We start from the raw sequence: 21,380 nt of genomic DNA, 5'->3' as shown, positions 1-21,380 counted from the left end.
GCATGTGGTTAACTTCACTGTGCAACCGCACTGCTCCAAGCAAAATAAAACACATTAATGGCATAAAAAAATGATCAGAATTCACAAATTTGTACCAATTTAATCAACTCAGCAAGAAAAACGTGATTCTGACAAACACGTCAGGTGAAGTCTGTCCTGTGAGAAAGATCAACATCCAAACCAGTCAAAAAAAACAAACCAAACTACCACACGAGAAGAACTAAGTAAGTAGAAACTGCCATTATTCTCACACTGGATTTGCATATAGCAAGTGTGTCAGCTGTGGAACTCTGTAAATGCATGTTCTACATCCTTGCTGCTTTACTCAGCATCCATTCCCTCTAGAACAAGGAGGCAGAGGCTCTTTACTGTGAACAGTGCCACTGCTTTGCCTTGTAGAAATGGAAGATGCACATCTGCAGAGGGCTGTGCAGATGATCAGTGCCGAGTGTGGGAAAGAGGGCCCAAACAAAGGGCCATAAGGAATATCGTGTTTCCTTTTGAAGGCTCATACAGTGACGAACAGCTTACAGGCCCAAAAGAGCCGTTATATCAGCAGTAGACTGGCAGTGAGGAGGAGGAGAGAGAGAGTATTGTCACTCAGGGATGAAAACAATCTCTTGCTTTATCCTTCTCCCTCTCCCTCCCTCCTGTGGATGCTTTTAAGGCAGTTCGAGACAGCAGGAGAGGATGAGAAACTAAAGAGGGACTGGTGGAGGTGGTGGTGAGAGGGGGTGTCAGATGAAGACCCAAATTACAGCATGCCACGAACCCTGTCAAAAACAAATCCAAAGTTCCTCCATGTCCTCTGAGTAAATCTAGTGTAACCACAACAAACCCATGTTTATCAAATGATCTTATCCAAAGTGTCACAAGAACCGCATGTGAAAAAGACCACAGTATGTGGTCAATCTACAGCACCGTCATGTGATCATGATCAAAACTCAGCAACGTTCGAGTCAAGTCAGTGTTTTCAGAAACAAAACACTCATCCAACATCAGTGTTTAAGACACCTTTAAGCACTTTACTGCAGCTTGAGCCAAAGTTTTGTCCTGAAAGATGCACAGAGTGACTACACCCTGATAGTCATCTGCACTGACCGTCTTCTGCGTACAAGTGAGAGGCAGAAGAAAAGCTGGACAAAGAGAGTGCAACAAATGAAATGGAGGGGCTGAGTGTTTGCCAGCCGTGAGTAAGCACAATTTTTCCTCTGTAATTTTTCTGGGAAATCCTCTACTGACTCTCCAGCTGGGATATCCTGTTAAACCCTCACACACCATTTATGACCTCAGCGTGCATTATGTTCTGTACTCTATATCAGTACGGCATAGTTTGTCATCTACTTTTAAAGCAACAGTGTGTTGGATTTCATGTTATCACACGGTGAGGTTGCAGATTGCATTTCACTATCATGGGTCACGATTTTGTTTCTCTTCACATTTTGAGTTTTTTTTTGGGGGGGGGGGGTCATGCTCCTTTCTTAGCTTGCACTATTAGCTAACAGCGTATATGGGAGCAAGTATTGATTTGTCTCTTCTTTTCTTCAGTCTTCTGGCCGTTCTGCAATATGTGAAGGACAGAGTAAATACGTCCCTTATGGGTTCCTGTATCAACATGGTGCTGAGACATAGCGGCCTCTGTGAGGGGTCCTCTCCCATGTAGAAAAGAGTATTCCTTCCCAGTTCAAGAAAATACATTGATTCCTTGTTATAGGTAATTTATACTCTAATGAACAGATGGGTAGGAATGCTACAGTCCATTTCTGATCATAAATACCACAAAATTCTACACACTGTGGCTTTAAAAATACTTTCTTCATAATGTTTGATGCATGCACACACAGCAGACGAAAGGCAGAATGGTTCCTATTTGTGTTTTTAATACAGGATTGCTATATACACACATTTATGTGACCATAAAACAGTTTTGGATTGCATTCATTGAAACTCTGTTATTTAATGCTACCTGAACGCTGTAAAAAAATTTCTATTGTTCTGGTCTGTTCCAAGGTCACATACTGTACCACTTGGCTGCAGCTCTGCCATGAAATTAATGGGTGCAGATGAAGAGAAAGTCCCAGAAAATTAATGTACCACAAAACAGTGCATAAGTGTCCAATTATGAACAAATTTATGTGCTGTAAATGTGTATTTGACTTGTGGCTCTGAGGAGCAGTTGAACAGGCAACAGCTGTGTCCAGCACAGAGTTCACAGAAACATTAACGCTGTTAAAAAACAACTGCAGGGAGCTTCCCTTGTAGAAATAATAGGGAGAAGTGCATGCTAACTAAGATCGGACGATGATCAAGAGGTACCATGCATCCAGAAAGCATTCACAGTGCTTCACTTTTTACACTTTTTGTTATGTTACAGCCTTATTCCAAAATGGAGTAAATTCACTTTTCCCCCTCAAAATTCTATTCACAACGCCCCATAATGACAACATGAAAAAAGTTTTGTTTTTAACTTTTTGCAAATTATTAAAAATAAAAACTAAGAAATCACATGTACAAGTATTCACACCCTTTGCTCAAAACTTTGTTGATGCACCTTTAGCAGCAATTACAGCCTCACGTCTTCTTGAATATGATGCTATAAGCTTGGAGCACCTATCTTTGGGCAGTTTTGCCCATTCCTCTTTGCTGCACCTCTTAAGCTCCATCTGGTTGGATGGGGAGCATCGGTTCACAGCCATTGCCAGATCTCTCCAGAGATGTTCAATCAGATTCAGGTCTGGGCTCTGGCTGGGCCACTCAGAGTTGTCCTGAAGCCATTCCTTTAAATGGGCTGCATTTATAGAGTGACCTCCCGATCCACACACCTCCCCCAGCTCCTCTGGGGGAACCCCAAGGCGTTCCCAAGCCAGCCGAGAGATGTGTCCTGGGTCTTCCCTGGGGCCTCCTCCCAGTGGGACGTGCCCGGAACACCTCAGCGAGGCGTCCAGGGGGCATCCGGAAAAGATGCCCGAGCCACCTCAACTGACTCCTTTCGACGTGGAGGAGCAGCGGCTCGACTCCGAGCTCCTCCCGAGTGACCTCTTCCCCTCTAGCTGCCACCTTATCGTGGTGGGGGAGTTTGCGTACCCGGATGATCCTAGGAGCTATGTTGTCAGGGGCTTTGTGCTCCCTGTAGGGTCTCCCAAGGCAAACAGGTTCTAGGTGACGGGTCAGACTAAGAGCAGTTCAGAACCTCCATGACCAGTAAAAGATCAAGGACCGTGACGTCGCCCGGTATGGCGGAGCCGGGGTCCCACCCTGGAGCCAGGCCTGGGGTTGGGGCTCGCGCGCGAGCGCCTGGTGGTTGGGCCTTAGCCCATGGGGCCCGGCCGGGCTCAGCCCGAAAGAGTGACGTGGGCCCGCCCTCCTGTGGGTTCACCACCTGCAGAGGGGGCCATGGGGGTCGGGTGCAGAGAGGATTGTGTGGCGGTCGAGGGCGGGTGGCCCGGGGGCCCGGTCCATGCTCACAGCCCCTGGCTGTTGGGACGTGGAATGATTCTCTGTTATCAAAGTTAATTTTTTGGTTATCTGTGCCCACCACTGTATATATATGTATATACACACACATTAACTTACATTTGAATGCCTTCAATAACCACGTCATGCTGGTTTGCATTTCTTTTCCTTATGCATGATGAGCGGTGATGCCAATTTCGTTATTTACAACCAGCGTGTCGAACCACTCCAAGCGCGCAGGGGATGATGGGACTCTGAAAGACTGTATTGGTCTGCTAATGGCTGTCAAATTTAGCTGAAAAGCTAATCCCCTTATGAAAAAGATGTGGTTGTTAATTAGCTGTTGGCTGATTAGCTGAACTGTACCCTCCCCTGCTCGTCTGCATCCACATGAGTATTTGTGTGCTTTACCTGCCCGGGCTGCTCACACGGCGTCTGGAATTCAGCCTGCTGGCACGTCTCTTTGACCTTTTTGTACTTGGGCAAGCTGTTAGTGTGTTGTGTGTTCACAGAGTCATCCTTCTTCCTGAGGATCTTTCTGCAAAACACAACCAGTTGGAAGAAAAAAAAGAAAGAAAAAGAAACAAAAAACAAAAAACTGGCTTATTCTGTAATGCTGTATTAGAGTGTGGGTGGAAAAGCTGTGTTCACTTTTAGGGCATTTCCTGTTTTTCACTTTCTGTGATGGCCAGTGCTGTGTCTTGCACGGTTGTGGCTAATTAATGGATAAACTATGCAGTGTTTGTAAGTGCCAGCATGTCTGGGCATGGAGCTCAGCTCCAGTTCAAGCTGTTTGACCTTGGCCTGGCATCAGGTTCACCCCCACCCCCACCCCACACACACACCAATCTCCAGCAGCATGTGCTGAGGCAGTGCCAACCCCTATCTCATGCAAAGGGAAACCCGTCCTCTTTAAGAGTGTGAGCGCTTCCTCATCCGATCATGTCTCGCAAATGTTGCCAGGGGAACAACGCCAGTGTTCACACACCAGCTTGACTGTAGCCTTCAGTGATTAAAGAGCAATGTTGCCTGTGTCATTCCCTCACGGCTACAATGCGTAGATGATTTGACTCTCCAACAATACAGTCATTCCCAGCTGTCAGTCAGAGTTTAGCATGCTCAGAAGTATAGTACTGTAAGGTCATGTGAGGATTTTAAGCCATAAATCTGAGAAAAAAAAAATCATTAGCTACCATGTGTGCCTCAACTCTGCACTGGTTTTTCTGTGCTGGAATAACAGAGTGAAGGGTCTGCAGAGGTTACTGTAATCTAAGCATTTAGAGAATGCAGCAAAAGGCAGCAGCCATTATAAACAGTGCAGATTTATGGGGGGATTAACAGAGGTACAAAATGCACAAGTCAAAGGTTACACGCTCTACCATCAATAACCAAACTCAAGAAATATGAAAAGGTTTTTTGGCCCACCCAGTCCTTTAATCGCAATTTTGATCAACACACGATACTAAGATGAAGTATTTCCATGTGTATGTTCTGTGCAGTATGTAGATCAGAAATATTCCAGATAATAATTCTGCTACTGCACAAGTCTTCCAAGAGTGTGCAAAGCCTTAAGTCTGGAAGCAGATGTCATGGTCAAATGTCCAAAGTTTTTTATGTTGTTGTTTTTTGGCTGCCCCCAGTTGTTCAGGGTCACTACAGCACATCCAGTACAGACGTGCATTGGGATTTGGCACAGATTTTACACTGGATGCCCTTCCTGACACAACTCCACTTCTACATGGAGGAACACATCCAGCCCCTGATGTTTCCAAGTATTCTTCCAGCCAAGTACCAATCAGGATCTTCTCTGCTTCACTCCTGAGATCTGACAGGATCAGGTATACCAAAGCAGGATGGTAGTTTCCAAACTTTTTACATTTTTAAAAATGTATTAAAAATTTAAATCCAACCCTTATTTGAATCCTAAGCCTTTTAAATCATGGAAAGTAATGTCATTTGCAGTTGCGCTGCAGCTGAGAATTCAGGTATAGATCCTGGTTCCAGTACCAGATAGTTGTGCATCTTAGCTAAAATTTCCACAACAATTGTTCATTTTGTCATAAAAGCACCACATTTGGCACACATATTCTAATTTATCTAATGTTTATTTTGAGATGTTGAGGCATCCTGGAGCTGACCTCTAATGACCTACAGGGGTCAATGAAGAATTACACAGGGGTCAAATTTTAAAACTGTTCCAATCATATTGAAAGGTATACCACATTATTTGTCTGATCAGAAAGATTGCAAAAAAGTATAGTTTGGACTATCATAAACTGGCTGTAATGCGATGATTTGTGTTACACTAAAGACTGCAAGTATTATGCAACTTTGCTTTTATATTTTAATTTCATTTATGTCATGTTGCAGAGATTAGTTTTCACTGTAGTTTAAAGAGCATCATTTTAGAATTTTTTTTATATACAGAAGCTTGAATTAAATTTGATGACATTGCAAAATTAAGGAGTGTAATATTAAAGGGTTCACATATGTTTTCATGTCACTGTCGATGTAGTACAGCTTGTTTAAGACACCTTTGACATATGTAAGAGAAATGCTCTAATTTTACCTCAGATTATACAAAGAAAAGAACTAAAGATGAAGAAAAGAACTAAAAGAATCCCCCACTCAATGGCCAAGGATCATGCTCACTGTTTTGTGTTTCCTCCACAGAGCTCATGATTATACGGTGCCATGAATACTCTTTGCCATCATGAGCTCTTCCTTTTGGCTTTTGTAATCCGGTCTTTTCTCTGCCATTATTATTATTTTTTTCTTTTATGCTTTACATATAGACATAAATGATGCTTTCTCTTTAAAGTGTCACGTGGCTGGCAGTGTATCGCTGGCATTAACACGTAAGGGGAACAAAAGTGGAAAAGTCACACTGCAGGGATTATCCTCTGGTGGCATCAGAGAGGTTAAACACTGACAGGGACTGGGAGAGAGACTGGGTGTACCACAAAGACAACAGTGCTGGGGAAACAGCCACTGTTGCATTCCACAGTGGGGGAGCTGGTGACACATCCTATGGGTGGATTGACCCTTCCAGTCATTCTTCAGGTAATATCATCCTGAGCCTGGCTGCTCTTTGTTTCGCGTGGATCTGGATATACCAAGTTACTCGGCTGTGTCTTTTGTCTGTCTCCAGCAGGCTAAGTCAGTGTTAGCGCCTTGGTGGCCGTCTCAATGTATTCAAGGCCCATTCGAAAGGGAAAAACTCTGTTTTTCCCGCAAATGAACTGGTTGCACGTTTTAGTGCCTCTTGCGTGTATGGTCATAACTTGCCAGCCGCTTTGTAGTTTTTCCAAACAACTTAGAATATTTCAACCACACTGACCATGACTGCCTTTCAAGCCAACTGCGGTTGAGAAATGCCTGTCAGATAACAAATAGGCGAGAAAAAAAAGGCTGTTTTTGCAGAAACAGGGAACATGCACTGTGTTTTAACGTTTCTGGTTCAGTGAAATGTTTTGTCAGGTTTGTGCGACACACAATCTTCTACAAAGATATGGATGCGACTCTGGTTTGGACAGGGAATAATAAGCACCAGTTTACCCTCTTTCCACCAGGAATGTGTCTCTCCAGACTTTGGGTTTCCGGTTGGGTTTGAATCTGGGAAAATAAAAGGCACAAAATTTACAAAATTCATATGGCCGCTGCACTCCCTGTCTGTTGCATTGTGGTGCACATACAGATAACCAACATTATGGAAATCGACTGTAGAAAGCTGAAGACCTTAAAGGCTCAAATATGGAATAGAGTCAAAAAGAGAATAAAGGTCAGAAATTCTGTAAGAATGCTATAAATACTGTCATGGCGGTAAAAATCATTGTTTTGTTGCCTCAGAAATCAGTATGTTAATGCCATTTAAATGTCAGAGGTGCGCACAATTAAGCTCATTGGCTTATAGCTAATTAACAAAGCTAAGCTAAGATTTTCGTTAGCAAGCAAGCTATCGAGCTAACTTTGAAAAATATTAGTGGCTCAGTTAGCTTCCTATGAATTTAGTTCTGTTAACTTGAAGACATCCAACTTTTTCCTCATGTTAAAAACTGTAAAGTCAAAAATCAGACAAATCAACTTATTTACCTTTATTATTCATTTAATACTGTCTGTATGAATAGTGAATAAACTGTACATTGAATAAAAACTACGGTTTAATTTCATTTGTTCATTTAACTATTTATGTACATCTTGATCATCATCTGACCATGGCAGTGAAATGGTGAATTTTTTTGGGACTCTCCATCTTTATGCTACAACATTAAAATTTCAGCTGTATAAATCTGTTTTTTGGGGGTTTTAGAGCCAAAAAGCCAAGCCAAAGCTAAATTCATACAATAAAAGTTAGTAGTTTCTAGTAACTTTAGCAAAAGTTTTATTGGCTTATCACATTTAACTTTTTTTTTCCCTTTACTAATGGCAGGGGTTTCCTACAGCAACAAAAATAAAACTAAACTAAATTCTATGGGAAACTTTTAAAAAAGTAAAGAAAACCTGACAATCTGCCCTGAACCTGTTTTCTGAAATGCTGCACATAATCAAGCAATTTGGTTATGGAAAGTTTCACTTGCTTAAGAACGGTAAATCAATGTTGACTATTGCACTAATTGTGCACATTTCTGCTATTATGGTGCATGAGTTCCATTACAGCATGGAATGATAAATTCCACAAACCTATTGCCAGTCCTTTCCTGCTCCAGCAGCTTAAGGATGGACTTTCCATCCATGTCTGGAGGTGTGTCCAGTCCGGCAATGTGGAGGATTGTGGGAGCGAGGTCAATGTTCAGCACCAGGTGTGGGTTTCTGGGAAAGCATATGAATTTACTTCATCTTTTATAAGAGACAGACACAAGGTCAAAACTAAGTGAACCAAGAAAAAATAAAAAAAGACTGAGCTGAAAAAAGAAATAAAACAACAACTAGTACTACCACAACCCATATTGGCCTCTCTTCATTGGCTTCCTGTTAATTCTAGAATAGAATTTAAAATTCTTCTTCTTACTTATAAGGTTTTGAATAATCAGGTCCCATCTTATCTTAGGGACCTCATAGTACCATATCACCCCAATAGAGCGCTTCGCTCTCAGACTGCAGGCTTACTTGTAGTTCCTAGGGTTTGTAAGAGTAGAATGGGAGGCAGAGCCTTCAGCTTTCAGGCTCCTCTCCTGTGGAACCAGCTCCCAATTCAGATCCGGGAGACAGACACCCTCTCTACTTTTAAGATTAGGCTTAAAACTTTCCTTTTTGCTAAAGCTTATAGTTAGGGCTGGATCAGGTGACCCTGAACCATCCCTTAGTTATGCTGCTATAGGCTTAGACTGCTGGGGGGTTCCCATGATGCACTGAGTGTTTCTTTCTCTTTTTGCTCTGTATGCACCACTCTGCATTTAATTATTAGTGATTAGTGTCTTTTTCCTGGTTCTCTCCCTCAGCCCCAACCAGTCCCAGCAGAAGACTGCCCCTCCCTGAGCCTGGTTCTGCTGGAGGTTTCTTCCTGTTAAAAGGGAGTTTTTCCTTCCCACTGTCGCCAAGTGCTTGCTCACAGGGGGTCGTTTTGACCGTTGGGGTTTTTACGTAATTATTGTATGGCCTTGCCTTACAATATAAAGCGCCTTGGGGCAACTGTTTGTTGTGATTTGGCGCTATATAAATAAAATTGATTGAATTGATTGACTGACAAATACAACATATCAAGAGGTTCACTTTAGCAAAAATGTCTTTGCTGCATATTTGGGGATATTTTTATTTTTTAAGGAATTCCTCCAGTTATGTTCATGGTTGTTTGTACTTACACTGCCCCTGGCTCCACATTAGGACCTCTCAAGAAGAAAGGAACACGGATGTCAAAGTCATAAGGCATTGACTTGCCCTTGACCAACCCAAACTGACCGATGTGATAGCCATGGTCTGCTGTATAGATGATGTAAGTATTGTCCAGCTCACCCGTTTCCTCTAGCATATTGAAAATCTGGGAGGAAAACAAATGTGAGATGATTAGAAGAAAGTTTACCAAATGACCAAATCAACAGCATGTATAAAAACCTTATAAGGTTAGATCTTAAAATCACAAGTCTGTCTGTCTGTCTGTCTGTCTGTTCCACTTCTCCTCCCAGATCCACTGTCCCATTCCCACAAAACCGATGTTGATGATGGTCAACCCCAGACCTACACTCAAAGGATTCAGGCCAGTCAGTGGGGTTAGTGTCATTGAGGTCTAAGGTCAAAATTTTAGTTCACCACTTCACTTTGCAACAGACCTGGCACACATATGGTGGTGGGTGCTGGAATTTCACAAAGTCAAATTTACACTGGAGTGTCACTGGGGGCAAAGGTCAAAATGTAAGTTTTCTAATTTGCACCAAACCTGACACTCATATGGCGGGGGGTACTGAAACAGGCTGGGTGAGGTCAAATTTGCAAAAAAAAAAAAAAAAAAAAAAAAAAAAAAGAAGAAGAAGAATGAATCATCGAGGGCAAGGTCATGTCTGCCCATCTGTTTGTTGGTCTACTCCTCCCAAGTCCTTTTAATAATTTATACCACACTTGGTATGTCAATGAAGGCTGACCACAAAACTATCCTGAAATAATTCATTTGGGCAAAGGTCAAGGAATTTGATTCTCAATCTGATTTGGACTAAATGTGGCACACGTATAGGTGGATTCCGTAATTGCCCTGGCTAGGTCAGCTACAGCTCAAGTACTTGATTGAAGGTCAAGGTCACTGGGGGTCAAATGTCAAATTGTTGTAGCCCTTACTCTCTTCTTGCTCAAGGGTTCTATTACCTAATTGTTCCAAACTTAAGAAAACTCACTTTCTGTACAGAGTCATCCACCGACATGAGTGTCTGGAGCCTCTTCCGATGGAGAAAGTTGGTAAACTCCATGTGGATGGGCTTCATGGGGCCTGTGTACTGCATGATCCAGTGTTTGTCCATATTTGGGGCATAGTTGTAGCTGGGGGTGCTAGATCACACATGAGGGAGAAGCGATGAGTACACAAGTAATCTGGCTCTATTTCCTAAAAATGTAGTTGCATGGAGATGAGAAAAGTCTGAATGTAAGCTATCCGAGAATGTAACAACCATTAAGGTCAATTTCAGATGCCAAACATCACCTGTCTGCGACTTTTAACAAGCTACTGCTCAGTAACAGGTGCTGCAGTTGTCCACTACACTTGACATGCATCAATAGCATGTCTGTTTGTTGAAGGAAATGTCTTCGTACTCGGCAGCCAGCACATTAAATGTTTTTCCACACCTCTCCCTGGCCATCTCTCCCCCCACACAGAGACGACAGTCTTCTGACTCTGCTGTGCTCCTGGCACATACAAGTCATTTGAGGCTTGGCACATGCTAAAGAAAATAACAGGCCCCAAAGTAAAGTTTACACCAATGTCTGAACAACAAAAAAAAAAGAAAAAGAAGAAGAGGGGATAAACAGCAAAAGGGAGGGAAAAAGAATTCACCTGTTAGCCGTTAAAAATGAAGACAAGGCTGGAGAAGCTGACTTTCATTCTGCAATACTTCAGCAGTTTGAAGCAGAATCGGTATCATGAATTATATGTATATAATAACAAAACAGGCGCTGGAACATGAACCCAAAAAGAAAATGACAAAACCTGCAGTTCTGTGAATGGCCACTTGAGGCTGCTTCCAAAAGGGAGTCTATCCCCATAGAACCCCATGTAAAAATTTCCAGCTTTAAAGCAGAAATAAACATGTTTACAGCCTGTAATACAACAGTTCTTGTCTCTACAGGTAGTTTCTCCTTTCATGATAACTGTACAAGGGGATTATTGAATTATTTTATTTAATTACTGTGTGGTTAATTGTATGAACGGTCCATCAAAGAAATTGGTGCTCCAGTATCCAAGTATTCCTTGAATAAAATTTACATTTACACTTAGTACAGTTATCACGTATTCACAGACATTAGCGCCACTGATGGTGCAACAGCTACTGAGCCAATATGCCATCATAGGTGAATTAATATCTGAACCCAAGCCACCTGCTATGAAAACCACCACCCAGTCCACAAAAACAGGTGCTAATCAAGTACACGAACCAAAGTCAGCCTGTTAGTCTTAGCTTTGCTTGTTGTGATAACTGTGAAATTGGGAGCATGTTCGGTCTTTGTGGTCAGGAGTTAAGGTGCCTTGACACTTGCATGCATTTTGGCTGCGCACTTCCGCGCATTTCGTCGTGACAATGCCACCCGCTGTGTTCCCAGCTGGATGCCACACTTTGTGTGCTGGACGCTGTGTATATAAAATAATGATTTCGTAGCAGATTAATTATTTTCTCTCCAAGTTGGCTGTTGAAAACACCTGTAATCGCTTCCGGAATCACTGAGGACCGTTCCAACTGCCGCTTTTTTTCCTCTCTCTCTCCTGCGCTTCATGAGGTGGTGAACGCATTTGGAATATATATATTGTAATAGTTTGGTAAAACAGTTGCATGCTCATTCCTTACGAGCATCTGTAAAAGTATGTTTATGATAGATTTAACATCTCGTTATAATCGATCAGCTGTGATGCGGTTCGCTGACGCAATCACTCACACTCACTGTTTTTTTAATTGTTTGCGCAATATTCACATGAAGTTCACGTAATTAATGCGTTACAGAGATTTTCAACATTTCAAAATTTTCTTTGTGCACTTGCACAAAGCCGCGCACAGTTTACAACAGTTTACAATGGTTTGCAACGAGTTTACTCTCCTGCATGGCAGAGTGCATTCAAGTGCGCGGATCAAACTTGTGCAAGTGTCAAGGCACCTTTAGGCAGAGTCAGGCACTACCAGGATAGTGAATTTTGGAGCCCCCCCCGAATCTGAGCTTCTAAACTGCTCTTCAGAAAAACTACAGATGATTGTACACAAGTCTAGGATAATAATGTACATGTACTTACTGAGAATTCAATTACTTTAAATGGAACATGATGACAATTGGGAAAGAATTTCTATGCTCAGGAGTTTACTCATTACACAAATTATGAGTTACGAAGAACAGTTTGCACCCCTGAACAAGCAGCACATTCTCAAGACTTTGATAATTAATGAAGACCTCCTATGGGAGCTGCTTTGCTCTGATTGACTGAGCTGCCTTCTGGCCTCTCCTCATCAGGCCTGCTTTGTGAGAGGGTGAACTCTTCACCTACCTAGCCAGGCAGTCTAATAAGCCCCATAAAGGGACCTGTCTTTGGGCAGCAGGCCACCAAGGTATGGAGCTTGGGCACCAGGGAACAAGGAATGCAGAGGTCACTGGAGTGAAGCCAGTCAATAGGAGAGGTCACACCTGCCAACTGTCACATATAGGTCAGTGTTTTGTGGCATTAACTGTGGATTACAGTATCCCGGGACCCTCTGTTCAACTTAGATTTGCTCCTGACCTCACACAACTCAATACAGTGACATTCATCTTGTGGATTAAGTGGCACCATGATGCCCGGAGTTATTATTCTTGCAATTTAGAAAGTCATGCCTTTGACAAAATTGCAGCACATCCCCGCTGCTAAAAATGAGTCAGGAGTTTGGCTTACATCTCAGAGATGAGGTGAAAACACCTTTGGCAAGGAATGTTAATGACTTTAACATCAACCTCTCCCCTGCTATTGTCCCTGTCAAAAGTACAGAGGCTCATTTGATTTATAAGGTAACTCATACTTTATTGCAGTGCAACTGCACCCCAGCATGCTGTGCATTACAAATCAGCAAAGAGAGAATGTGGCTGATCAAAAAAGCTGCTTTTTAATGTTTCTTTACAGAGAAAAGTTGGGACTTCATAGTTTATATTTCATTCATTGTTTCTAAATGTCAAACAAAAATTAATTTGCTAGCTGCCTGTGAATGCTTCCTACGCATGTGGTATGGAACATATTGCAAAAAAAATAAATAATAATAAAGATAAAAAAAATAAAGCATACACACTCCCTTGCAAGCCATCTGTCCTACCCATAGACTGTACATATACACTGGACAAATCCTCCATGACCATGACATCAACCATAGGTTTTCTGAAGAGCTCGCTTGAAGCTCAAATTGGACAGCTACAAATGTCACCATCTTGGCAGCTCCTGACTTCGTCTAACTCCTAATCAGCTCATAAATGGCTGAAGAGGTGTAGCATGGGCAGGTTTGGCATGACCGGGGCGGGATGAATGAACCCTGCCACCCCCTGCTGCCAGCCCAATCTCTGAGTTAGCAAAAAAATCCAAACTAACAGGCTACTCTTGGTTTTGGTGTTTGATTAATGCGTGAATTGCGTGTGGTCCTCAGTAACTGTTGAGGTAATGTCATTAACTCTTGACACCTGGGAATTATTGCTAACAGTGATAATATACAAATTAAACAATGGTAAAATTTCACACAATGGAAATACTGTAGCACAGACTTCTTCCATCATCTGTTAATACAACTAACTGGACAATCCACATTATCTCAGATATTTGTAATAAAATGTTCAGAAAGAACCAATACAGTTGAGTCCATAGCAGGGATGCCTGCTAGCTGCATCTGCTATCAAGGCCCTGGATCCAGCTTGCCAGCACACAACTAATCAATGAAAGGGGCAATTCCCCCAATTATTCATAATTTTATGGCTTAAAATAGCTTAAACTAATCTGTTTAAAACACATTCATCCCCCATACAGTTGTCAGGAACCTGGAAACTAGCTATGGAGACCAAAACTGTGTTGTTTTTTTCCCCAGGCTGTAAACATGATTATTTCTGCTGTGAAATTGGAGATTTTGGAGACTGACACACTTTAGGTGCCAGCCTCAAGCCACCAATCAAGGAATTGTAAGATTTGGCACTTATGTGTTGGTCTCATTTTTCAGCACTGGAAGCTGAGGCTTGGTCCTACCACAGTCACCACACTGCATTTTACACATACTGCACGTACATATCATCAGGTCAACCCTTTGGTCACCCTGCAAGCCTGGCTCCGCCCCATCTTCCACAAACCCGAGCTAAAAATAAATTAATAATATCACAAAGGGTGTTCCAAAGCACACAATGCATTCCTCTCATCCTAGGAGCTGCAGGGAGACACCACTGATTGATATGGACAGGGTCAGGAAGTCCCTTGCAATTTACACAGGAGGGAGCGGTGGGGAGAGCAGGAAAGAGAGAGAGTGAAACAACACAGAGAGGGACAGACACACTGTGATAAAAAGAGACACACAGAAAGAGATAGAGAGATAGAGTGACAGTGGAAACAGAGGAGACAGTCAAACGTAGGGGAATCACAAATAAAGAGAAGGAACGAGACCAGAAAGAGCTGCCTATATTTCCTCCTCTCAAAGGCCATACATCCCCATCACTGCCCAGCGGGACAGTGCACCGTGGGAGATTCACAGATACGTAGCCCACCAAAAGGCAGCAGTGCATGTTACCATGGAGCAACCTAGAATACTGCAGTGCTGTGTCAACTTGGCGATGAGAGCTGTGGGAGGCTAACGTCAGCTTGGCACAAGAGTAACACTCAGAAAAAAAGAGAGCCATCCCTGAGCGTCAGCCTGGTATGTGCCCTGTCTATTCTTGGATGATAAATCATTTTGATTTCATGCATGCCATGCCATTGGCCATAGCGGCTTTTCAACCAGCTGTCATCACAAAGGATTGAGTGCTGCGAAGAGTTTAGATACAGTACACCAAATGAGAAAAAGTCCAAATGGGTTGTTCATAAGAAAAATTCCAAATATCAAGAGATGGTGGGTGAAGAGGATTGGTTCCAAATACAGACTAAAATGATCTCAGTCTGATTGTAAGATCATAACATTTAAGGTGCTCTCAGGAAACAAGGTTCTTGTCAACATTAAATTCACTTTTTATGTTTTTGAGATGTGTGCCCAAAAACAAAAAAAAAATGAATGCAGGGTTTTGGTTTTCTTCGAGATAATGTGTGCCTGAATCAATCTTACATGTGCTGTGAAGCATTGGGGAAAAGCTCTGCATACTGCGGCGCTGAGTCCTCCGGGCCATGAGGGGCAGCGTGACTGATGACCATCATTACCGGACGATGCGGATACATCCTCTTGGACATGCGAAAAAAGTTGATGCTGTCGTTGGTGATCAGATCAGTGAAATAGTCCTGGAAAACATGAGGAAATACAGGTCAGGTGAGACTTGGGAGCATGCAAGGGTGCCACACATCCATCAAACCACTGAAACAAATCACCTGGGACCTGGAAAGACTGGATCATGTCCAGAGAAACTAAACACATTGCCAAAATATCATATGTTGGCATTCACTCACCATGTAAGTGATGCTCCTCATCTTAAGCTACATCTGAAAAGTCATACTAGCATACTCTATAGTTGGCAAAAAGCAGTATGTACTAATCTAATGGGTATCCAAATACTCAGTAGGCAATTAGTGGAAGGTGAATGTACTTAGATGATCTACCTCCATCGTGTGTAACTGGATGACACTACACTACCCTATGAGACTGCTGAAGCCTGGTAACCAGGGGAAAATTCAAAGAAGATATTGGATATGCAGTAACATAGCAGCAACTTCAGAAGAATGCCACGGAAGCAACTTCCATGACATTGTAGCACTGTACAAATATACAAATATCAGGAACCATTATTAAGTATCAGGAACCATTTAAAAATATTTGCCATTGCAAAGTAGAAATTTTCAAGGCTATCTGTTCACATCTGGCTCAAAGGACAGGTAAGATCGTGGTGGTGGCGGCGTAGAGCATTCGAATGCTTGTATGCTTTCTTGTATGTACTACACTAACAGTTGGGTAGTATAGAGTAACTCACATTAGCATGTACTGACAATTTAAATCCAGGGTTAGTTTCTGTAAGTAACTGTTTAAAAGTCATTCCAGCAGTACAAAAGGTTCCTCTGATGTATAGGCCACAAGGCTCATAGGTGCTAGTCTCCAGATTCCCGTAATGTGAAGCAGAAGAGAGCTTGTGACTCTCCCTAGACGGGATGCCAGTGACTTCCCCAGCCAAGGCGGGTACCCATGTACAGCTGGGACAATACAGGTTGCATAAGTGGGATTTGAACCCAGGTCTACATTACAATGAGGCCAGGTCCTTATCCACTGAGCTTCCTGCCTTAAGACACTGGTGTAAAAAAAAAAAAAAAAACTGGGCTAAAATTTTATTTAGAAAAAATGAACATGGAAGTTGAGAAACTGGGTAAAAACTCCTTTGCAGCAACACATCCAGTCACATGACATATTGCTTTTACTTTTTTCTTACCTCAAAATAAATGGAGCCAGCAGGGATATGAACTGAAGCCATTGAGTATGTTGCAGTACCAATCTGTCAAGTCAACAGCTGGCAGCTTGCCTGTGTGTGTCTGTAAATGTGTGCATGTGTATACAATACATGGACTGTTGCCTCATCAGTGAATTCCTACATTATTGAATCTGACACCACTTGATGGTGTTAGGAGCCCAGTGCTCTCAAATGGTATGCTGCTGTGACTGCTCCCACCCTCTTCTGTCTGTGCCATCAGTCACTTTACTTTATTCCGTCTTTCCTCCATCAGCATGGATTCTTTTAGCATTGACTCAATCAGACACTCAGGTGTTAACACAGAAACGAGGTGGAGTGAGTGATAAGTCGTGTAACAGAAGGGCATTGGTTTGCCCTCATCACATGAAATATCTCACTGGTGTTAACCTTTTAAAATTCTTCTCTATGTAGAAAGGGTTCCACCCTGAACTGTTTTCCATCAGCAAATCAGCCATTCTACCTGCACTTTTGGCATGTCAGCGGTGCCGCCTGGCATTTCACATGTGGAAGGAAGGGAGTGCCAGGATCAGAATGAAAGGGTAAAGGGTGATTTCCCTGAAATGTCAGAAGTGGGTTTGGTGGAGTCATCCTGTCTCTATTAATAGTTTTTATAACCCGCCAAGCTTCAATGGCCTAGCGGTGGCGTATGCCCATGAAAGCTGGTGATTGCGTGCACATGGCAAAGCACTGCCATGCACGCTTCCTCTGCGTTGTCAACTTTAGATAATCTGAGCCACTGCTGCTAAAGTCTCTGGGAAGCCAGACAGCAATGAAAGCCTTTGGGAGAATTATTGCCCAACAGCTACAAAATGACACAAAGTTTAATGTAATTTCTTGTGATGCTTTGGAGCTGATTTGCAGTAACAAGCAAACATAAGTGTAATCATAAAAACATGATGTAATTCCCAAAAGTATTCATTAGGGGTGTGCATCTCCCCCCTATAAAACAATACAATATACTAGCGCGTTGCCCGCAGGGATCCACGGGCTCTAGATTGGGTAACGTTTATAAAATAGGCAGCCAACATTTGATGGTAATAAATTATGCAAAGTTTCTATAATGATTTGGAATGGTGTGTGAGAGAATGTAACTATCAACATCCATTGTTCACTGTTGTTACGTATTATCTGTAATTTCTCCAAAAATATTAGTCCAACCAACATTCCATTGTGGTGACGTTCATTCTTGACCCAAAATACATGAGCATATCAAATGGCAAATGTCAGCTCTTCCCAGTTTGTCTGTATTTGAAGGTACACACATGCACACATGCATGGATGTACACAGAGGCCCCTTGGCTTTTAATATATGAGGTCTGTCCAAAAAGTATTGTACCTTTTTATTTTTTCAAAAACTATATGGATTTGATCACGTGTGATTACATCAGCCAAGCTTGAACCTTCGTGCGCATGCGTGAGTTTTTCCACGCCTGTCGGTTGCGTCATTCGCCTGTGGGCAGGCTTTGAGTGAGCACTGGTCCACCCCTCCCGTTGGATTTCTTTTGTCTGAGAACTTGCTGAGAGACTGCCGCTTTGCTTCATGAAATTTTTTCAGAAACTGTTAGAGACAGGCAGTTGGAAACCATTCGATAGATTCAGTTGGATATCGGTGAAGATTCTGTTGGCGTCACTCGGATTATGGACTGTTAAAACCTTTTTAAAGACGGCCCACAGTGGCGGAGGGCGCGCGGCGCGCCGAGCGGCCATTCGACAGGCTGGATCGACCAAATCATTTCTAAACTGAATGCTGTGTTGATCCGGGACATCATGTGACTATCACAGAAATGGCAACAGAGCTGGACATAGCACTTTTGCGGCACATTCCACTGTTACAGGAGATTTTGTAATGAAAGACGTGCGGAGGATTTCGGGCATCGGCACGAAGCAGCTCAGGACGCGCAGCAAAAAAAACACCTCCGTCTTGGAAGTCTCACAGGACATGTTGGGGCATGTCCAGCTGTTACACAATTTCTCGGATACTCACTCGACTGAAAGCCATCGAAAGCCGTCTGAATCTTCTGAATGGTTTCCAACATCCTGTCTCTAACAGTTTCTGAAAAAAATTTCAGGAGCAAAGCGACAGTCTCTCAGCAAGTTCTCAGACAAAAGAAATCCGATGGGAGGGGTGGACCAGTGCTCACTCAAAGCCTGCCCACAGGCGAATGATGCAACCGACAGGCATGGAAAAACTCACACATGCGCACGAAGGTTCAAGCTTGGCTGATGCAATCACACGTGATTCAAATCCATATAGTTTTTGAAAAAAATAAAAAGGTCTGTTACTTTTTGGACAGAGCTCGTATAGATTATTTACTGCCCCCTGCTGGAATGGTGTGAGACTCTAGAATGTAATTATCAATGTCTATTATTCACTGTTAGCTAATATCTGTAGTTTCTCCAAAAATATTAGTCCAATCAATGTTCCATTTTGCTGGTGTTCATCCTTGACCCAAAATACATAAGCATACCAAACAGCAAAGGTCAGCTCTCCCAAGTTTTTCTGTCACTGAAGTTATACACACACACGCACACATACACGTAGGCCACTTGGTATTCATGATTGTAAGTCTATCTGCGCACATGCGGTAAAAATTAACAGGCTGCGTTCATGATGGACGTGCACTCGCACTATGCTTTCTCACAGTGGAGTGTGGCAGCTGCTGCTTTTACTGTGGCTGCATCAAAATTAACAGTTATCACTTTACAATAAGTCATCATAACGACATCACGACATCACACCTATGTAAACTTTGCAATTAATCTGCGGCACCATTTTTAATATTAGAAGCTACATTCCATTCAACAATGTGCTGGGACATTTCCTGAAAGCTACTTAAATGCTGTCGGAAACACTCTGAAAAGGAGTAGTCACGAGTACTTTGTTTTCCGCAGTCTCCGTAGCTGTTTCTTGCGAATGCCATATACTTTGAGATCAGTCATGGAAGTGACCAAAATAATCCTGGTGTATCATTAGATGGTCACTAAAAGCCTAAATCTAGTAGGTTGTTATGATTTCTGTGAGACATATCCTTTAATGTAGACATTTTCTATGATAAAACAGAATAAGCCAAAAATGGCAAAGCTTACCTTTAAATTCATATTTTATTAAAAACCAGGTATCTTCTTCGGGTTTTTATAACTGTGTTGCAGTACACTGGTGCTGGCTCTCCTCATCTTTTGTTCACCACTGGGGGAAGCACTACATACAGCAGCAGAAAGCGCAGCATAGAAGAACACCAGAAGAAGAAGCCAGCTGTTGTTAGCATAGCTTCCCTGCTTTGAACTTCTGTGACATTATTAAATTGTGAACGGAACATAAAGCTTAAATGGGTATAATTATCTGTTTTACTGTCTGCCACCATTTCACATGGTGTGCTTGTTTTTACCTCACTAAGTTAATGCTCCTATGACCAGTCTCACGCAGACCTTTCAACTTTTACGGGAGTCTGAAGACTCAGGGGTAGCAGCGAACCATGCTTACCTCAACCGATTTATAATGTTTAAACAGAGCTATCAACCAGCTACATTTTGATTGATTCCAGGGACTTCACCTCATGTCATAGTTGTATCTGTTAATTTTAACATTTTAAGTTGTACTCATGCAAAGTAAATTATCATGACTGATTTGTCAATGCAGATTTGTTTTTTTGTAACAAGAATACCCTGTTTTCTTATAATGATGTGGTCTGCTCTCACGGAATGAGAAGGTGTGGAGAGGGTTTTAATTGGAGAGGTAGTATGAAGGGTTGACAATGCTGTTAACCTCAGTGAACCCATCCTCTTACAGATGGAAAAGCAGATGGGGCCTAATTGAATGAATCACTCAGCAACTGACTCATCAAATCACAATGATTTGGTGTCGTAACTGCACTCTGAGGAACACGCTGACCTCCTCACCCTGTAGCTGTCTAAAACAGAGGCGGTGTTGTGGCTGTCCTGCTGTTTTTAACAGTCAATTGCAAACGTCTCCATTTGGTCTGAAAACTCCAGTTTGCTGACCGAGCCTGAATCTTGGCATTAGCTTGTGGGTTACTGTAGACCGCAGGCCAACTGAAGTGATTTGGTACTTAAATGCCAAACATTTGTGCATCCATCTTTTGGGAAAGTCATCTTCAAACTTCTTGACATGTATCCAAACTATAAAACCGCCACACAAATTTCTCCCGTCGCCAGGAGTACGCTACCTGGGAAGAAGTTGGCCCAAAGCTGGAAAAACAAACTGACAGCTCTCGCAAATACATTTTGGGGGAAGATTGATGACCGATGCCATCTGCAGCCACATTAACAACAAGACAGAGTTACCACAGTGATCCTCTTTACAGCCTGACCGTGGCAAAATGAACCACTAACCCCCCACCCAACACACACTCACTTTATTTAATGTGCTATTATAGTATGAAACTCTTCAGGAATGATCTGAAGCGAACCACATGACACAAATGCAGGAGACACAGACAGACATGAGAGCGAGAGAGAGAGAAAACAACAGCAGGGTGGTATTTATGACACACAACTTTGGCTTCCCATAAAGATGTGTCAATTTTACAGTGTCTAAATGTTGAGGTAAGGTACGTCATAATAAAAGGATGCTGCAAAAAAAGAAGAGGCGCCATGTCAAATCATCTTGTTCCCTTTAATTCTGGATTGAGAATTCCTGC

General features: G+C 42.4%; 1 protein-coding gene across 5 annotated transcripts in view; it reads right to left on the bottom strand.

The window, feature by feature from the left end:
• The window catches only part of sulf1 (sulfatase 1), a 96,639-nt gene that overhangs the window by 20,066 nt on the left and 55,193 nt on the right, over positions 1-21,380 (bottom strand). For 4 of the 5 annotated variants that reach the window (XM_034169868.1, XM_034169860.1, XM_034169876.1 and 1 more), the window contains 6 exons: positions 15,381-15,550; positions 10,272-10,422; positions 9,252-9,427; positions 8,134-8,262; positions 7,012-7,068; positions 3,865-3,991 (listed from right to left, as the gene is read on the bottom strand). In XM_034169868.1, coding sequence (XP_034025759.1) covers positions 3,865-3,991; positions 7,012-7,068; positions 8,134-8,262; positions 9,252-9,427; positions 10,272-10,422; positions 15,381-15,550 — 810 coding nt within the window. Of the gene's footprint in view, positions 1-3,864; positions 3,992-7,011; positions 7,069-8,133; positions 8,263-9,251; positions 9,428-10,267; positions 10,423-15,380; positions 15,551-21,380 lie in introns of those variants that run through there. The other variant, XM_034169891.1, reaches the window with a different exon arrangement.

This window comes from Thalassophryne amazonica, chromosome 1, assembly GCF_902500255.1.
Source record: "Thalassophryne amazonica chromosome 1, fThaAma1.1, whole genome shotgun sequence".
Taxonomy (NCBI): domain Eukaryota; kingdom Metazoa; phylum Chordata; class Actinopteri; order Batrachoidiformes; family Batrachoididae; genus Thalassophryne; species Thalassophryne amazonica.
Note: the sequence above shows the minus strand (reverse complement) of the source record. Positions and strands in the feature narration are given on the sequence as shown.